Raw genomic sequence first — 5,425 nt, forward strand, 5'->3', positions numbered from 1 at the left:
AAAGAGCAGCAAGAATAATCCACAGCCAATGTTCCATGTGTACAACAAGGTTTAAATGAACAGGAGAAACTAGCTGATGTTCAACATTCAGTCTGACAGTTGTTCTCTTCACAGCAGCAGTTCTTATTGACAGGATGGTTGAACTCAGTGCAGAAGTAGTGCACCGCCTACTTGATGATGTCGCCCTCTAGTGGAGGTAAAAAGTGGAGTTCAGGTTTGTGTTTTTGTACAGAGACTGTGGGTTTCCTGTCACTGTGGGCTTCACAGCACAGTAGTACAGAGCAGAGTCCTTCAGTTTAGATGAGATGATCTCCAGATCAACACGTTTCTGTGTTTTGTCGATGTGAGCTGAGAAATCAGAACGAGTTGGATGAATCGATCCATCCTCTGTGATGTAGAGCAGGAACTCTGGTCTGGATCTCTGGTGTTGTTGATACCACTGGATGCTGTCGATAGCACCGTCATATTTACAGGTCAGATTGATGTTTGTTCTCTCTGCAACAACTTGTTCAGTTCTGTCCGGCTTTATGCTGTTCATGGAGACCAAGGCTGCAAAATGAGTTCTTCATGTCAGTTAGTCTGAGAGAGACTGAAACATTAAGAGACTCAACAGAGGTCTGAACTTTTTCTTTCATATTTGATCATAATGAGATTCATTTGAGAAAATGGGACAAAATACTGTGATAATTAGACATTTGTCTCAGTTTCAACACTCACCTATGAAGTGAAAGAAAAGTAACAACAGGTAAAGCAACATGTTTTCAGTTGTTGAAGTCAGACAGCAGATGAACAAAGTTCTTCTGCAACAGAATGGAAATACAACTAGTCCTGTCTGCTGCACAGCCCTCCTCCTCAACATCAAGCTGACTGTACTTTTAGTGCTGCAGACAGAAATAATCTGATTGGCTAAGTTGAACATTGGTGGGCGGAGCCATAGAAAAACACTTTTATGGCATATGTTTGAGAAACAGTTATTCCAGACTGTCTGAAAACATCAAAACATGTCACAGAAGTTTATCAGTGTGTCTCCCTCTAGTGGATGTTGTGGAGTTTATTCTGTTGTCTTTGCTCCAAAGGTTTTTGTGCAGAGTTTTGGTGTTTCCTGTCACTGTGGGCTGCAGAGCACAGTAGTACACAGCAGAGTCAGATGGATGAAGCTTCTGGATCTTCAGAGGAACTGATGTGAAGGAGGAATTCAATGTGGATGAAAATCTCTCCCTGAACTTATTTACTGTGTTCCCTTCATCCAGTTTATAGCGATTGAGGATGAATTCTGGGTTGTTGTTTCCATCCTGTTTGTACCAGAACAGATAACTATTTGTTGCACTGCTCTTATATTGACAGTCCAGTGTTACTGTCTCTCCTGCAGCAGCAGTCTTTTCTCCTCCTGGTTGCACCACGTTGTCTTTTTGTTCTCTGCATTCTGTAAAACACCAACAAACAGTATCAGCGTGCTGTTAAAGAATCATCAGTGTTGGATTGATGTCAATGAAACAGAGTTGTGTTCGTACCAAGACACACAGCAGCCAGCAGCACTGAGATGAACAGAGGCGTCATATCTGCAGCGTTGAGGAACTTCTGAGCTCCAGCAGCTATAAAGAAAGCTGAGATCTCTGTTTAGTCTTCATCAGCACTCAGTTGGTGGATTAGAAGGAGGAGTCTGATCACAGTGACAGGACTCATTCACAGCTCTGTGTTCTTTCCCCTACTGACAACTTTACACTCAACACATCTCTGTGTCGCTCTCCTTTCCAAGAACAACTTGGCTCTTACGTAGTCCTCATTTTAAATTTCAGGTGACGTGTTTCCTGTTTTCCACCTGGTGCAGATTCACTTTGTTCTCCAACATATAAAATCTGATGATTGTTGTGAACCTGCTTCGACCATTTTAATGTTTCAGCAGAAAGACTACAGGAAAACTGAAGATGAACGTTTGAACAAGATGCGACTTTTAATGTTCTTCTCAGAATTTCTTTCCTCTCGAAGGTAAATTGTAGTTTTATCATCTTTTGGTCGTCTGCAGCTGAAAGATGTCAAATACAAAGATGGAGGATTTGTTTTGGAAACTTAAAATCTGTAAGTGTTGAAACTTCAGCTGTTAAAATGGGATTTTATTGAGTTTTACTTTGGAGTTTGATGTCCGACAATATAAACTGCTGGTCTATTTGGAGTGAAGATCTACATGTTGGAGGATGAAGAATAATGGAAGCAGCTGATTGGCCAAGAATGTTTAATGAGGATTAATTGAGTAAGTCAGTGTCCGTTTGTTTCCATGGTAACGTATGTTTTGAAGCTTCATCCAGTCCGTTTGTCGTTGATGTGGATTTGCTGCTCATGTGAATCCTCCCACAGTGTTTGATCAGCAGCTGTAACCACGGTGACGCTGATAAAACAGGAATTAGCAGCATCCATCTGATATGAAGCTGTGGTTTGAACACCACTTCCCTCCTCTTTGAAGAGTCGTCACATATCTGTGTTCAGGTTTTTGTACAGCCTCTTCCACACTTTGTATCACTGTGTCTCTAGAGCACAGTAGTAGAGAGCTGTGTCCTCCAGGGTTGGTTTACTGATGGTCAGTTCAGTTGATGTATCTGTTGTTTTGGAATCGTATCGATTATCAGGAATATGTTTAGTTGTTCTCCCTTTGGCTCCTTTCCAGAGAATAAACTGAGGAGCCTGAAGGTCAGAATCATGTTTGTACCAGTAAAGCCAAACTTTTGTGGAAGTCGTCTGATAGTTACATTTGAGTGAGATTTTTTTTCCTTCTATTCCTCTGACTTCATCTTTTTCATGAGAGATTGTGTTTCCAGATATTCGTCCTAGAAAAAGTAGAGAACATGAAGCCATTTGATGAACATTGTCTGTGAGGCTGAGAGGAGAAGACAGTGGAAAATGTCCCCTGTACAGAGTTACTCTGTTGACATTCACAACATCAACTCTTTTTAATTCAGAAGATGATCTCAACATATTTTTCGTGTCAAAACAAAGGAACCGGAAAAGTTGTGAAATCCAGTCTGTATATTTCATTAACGCAGCAGATTAAAGAAAAGTTGAATCCCTGTTGTTAAACTCACCTATGAAGGGAGATACAAACAAAAAGAGGTAAAGCAACATGTCTTTGGAGTTGTTGAAGCCACACAGACAGCAGATGAACAAAGTTCTTCCACTGCAGCAGACTGAGGAAGAAATAATGTCATTGGATGAGCTGAAGTTCAGTGGGCGGAGCCTATTACTTCTTTACATTATATTCAGCTTTTCAACTCAACCAATAAAATGATTTTCTCCTCCATCAGTCAACTGAATCTAAAATTAAAAGTTGATCAGTGTGTCTCCATCTAGTGGATGTTGTGGAGTTTATTCTGTTGTCTTTGCTCCAAAGGTTTTTGTACAGAGTTTTGGTGTTTCCTGTCACTGTGGGCTGCAGAGCACAGTAGTACACAGCAGAGTCAGACGGATGAAGCTTCTGGATCTTCAGAGAAACTGATGTCTTATTGAGTTTAGCATCAAATCTGTCTTTGTTGAACTCTGGAGCCTTAAATACATCTTCTGAGTAACATTTCAGCATGTACTTTGGATAACTGTTCACTTCTTGTTTGTACCAGAACAAATACACATATGTGTCACTGGTCTCAAAACTACAATCAAATGTAACTGTGTCTCCTTCAGTAGCAGAGACATGTCCTAATGTCTGGATCACTTTGTCTTCTCCTTTACACTCTGAGGAAGAACAGAACATTCCGAGGAAGACATGAATCAATAAAGATGATTGATTAAATCAGAACAATCAATCAACACGTTGATCTTTCTATCTTACCAAAGAAAAGAGCAGCAAGAATAATCCACAGCCAATGTTCCATGTGTACAACAAGGTTTAAATGAACAGGAGAAACTAGCTGATGTTCAACATTCAGTCTGACAGTTGTTCTCTTCACAGCAGCAGTTCTTATTGACAGGATGGTTGAACTCAGTGCAGAAGTAGTGCACCGCCTACTTGATGATGTCGCCCTCTAGTGGAGGTAAAAAGTGGAGTTCAGGTTTGTGTTTTTGTACAGAGACTGTGGGTTTGCTGTCACTGTGGGCTGCAGAGCACAGTAGTACAGAGCAGAGTCCTTCACTGCAGCAGACGGGATGATCAGGTAGATTTGTTTATTGTCCACTTTGACCTCCAGTTTCAGGATTGGTTTGTTGATGACAATTCCTTTATCTGTGTGTGAAACAATGAACTCTGGTGGTTTACCTGGATTTTGTCGATGCCAGAACAAATTATCACCAACAGTAAAAGTTTTGGAGTAACTGTAGGACAGAGTAACAGTGCTGCCTTCTAAACTGGACTCTTCATGCTTGTCTGGAGTGAGTTCTTCACAGCTGACATCTGAAAGAAGAGAAATCTGTTTTATACAATTTGATAAGATTCTTTAAAAAAAATGATAATATTCTTAAAACATTTGCTGTTTTTTCTTGAATATGCAGATTATAGAGTACCTGTTAGAATGTTGATGATCAGTAGAGAAAGTACATAATAGTCCATGTTGACTCCAGTTCAAGTTTGTGTATTGAAAATGGAAGTTTGTCTCTCTTCTATAGTTCAGTAAAAGCTCAGCTCCTCCCTGAATCTCTCCGTCTCCTCTTTGATCTGTAGTTTCACTTCTCTCAGTTACTCTTCTTCCTGGTTAACAGACTGGTAGCAGCACTTTGAATCACTGTGAGGAGGGAGGTTAGTTTATTTATGATTGTTTTATAACACAAGATAAAGACATGGATCATTTTTTATCACTGTTGGCCAATACAAGGACTCAATGACAGAATTGTTTGAGTCAGATGATAATAAAAGGAAAACGTGGCTTCAAATATTTTTCCAGATTCTGTGAGCAATAAGATGAACATCAACAGACAGTTTCGACACATTTTATTTGAGGTGGTTTACAGAAGTTAAGAAGCAACTGATTCTCAGTTATTTCAGCTAAAGATGCTGCAAAGTAAACTCCAAGATTTGCTTCTCAATACATTATATACGTGTGAAATGAGTTGCTGAAAGTATATATAAAGTTTTTAAACTTTGTCGCACTGAAATGTGGAGTTAGACCGTGAAACAGTTTCTCACCCGTCTTCAAGTCAGGTTTTTTTTGACGGAGCTAAAACCTAACCTATCTACGTCAAAACAACCTATCTGCGTTACAACAGCCTATCTACGTCACAACAACCTATCTACGTCACAACTACCTATCTACGTCAGATCACAGACAGTTTATATAACCTTCTGCATGGCTCCTCTTCTCACACGGTGAAACGCTATAAAAGCCTGGAGCTCATTTGCATAAGAGGTCATCCCACTCGACTTCAGTTCTACTCCTGCTGTAGTCAGATTGTTATTGTACATCAGGGAGCTGCTACAAGATGTCTCCTTCACCCTGCAAGTGCATCTTTC

The 5,425-nt window shown here is 40.1% G+C and overlaps 1 protein-coding gene across 1 annotated transcript; it reads right to left on the reverse strand.

Moving 5' to 3' along the window:
- Window positions 1-2,511: 2,511 nt before the first annotated feature.
- On the reverse strand, window positions 2,512-3,857 carry LOC138193929 (uncharacterized). The gene is made up of 4 exons (XM_069142242.1): window positions 3,815-3,857; window positions 3,413-3,717; window positions 3,075-3,219; window positions 2,512-2,819 (listed from the first exon to the last, which is right to left on the reverse strand). Exons 1-4 carry the CDS (start codon window positions 3,855-3,857, stop codon window positions 2,512-2,514), a joined length of 801 nt encoding a protein of 266 aa, XP_068998343.1.
- Between the last annotated feature and the right edge of the window lie 1,568 nt (window positions 3,858-5,425).

Source organism: Embiotoca jacksoni, unplaced genomic scaffold, assembly GCF_022577435.1.
Source record: "Embiotoca jacksoni isolate LCO1_2020_lvr unplaced genomic scaffold, fEmbJac1.0.p SCAF_99, whole genome shotgun sequence".
Lineage (NCBI taxonomy): Eukaryota > Metazoa > Chordata > Actinopteri > Embiotocidae > Embiotoca > Embiotoca jacksoni.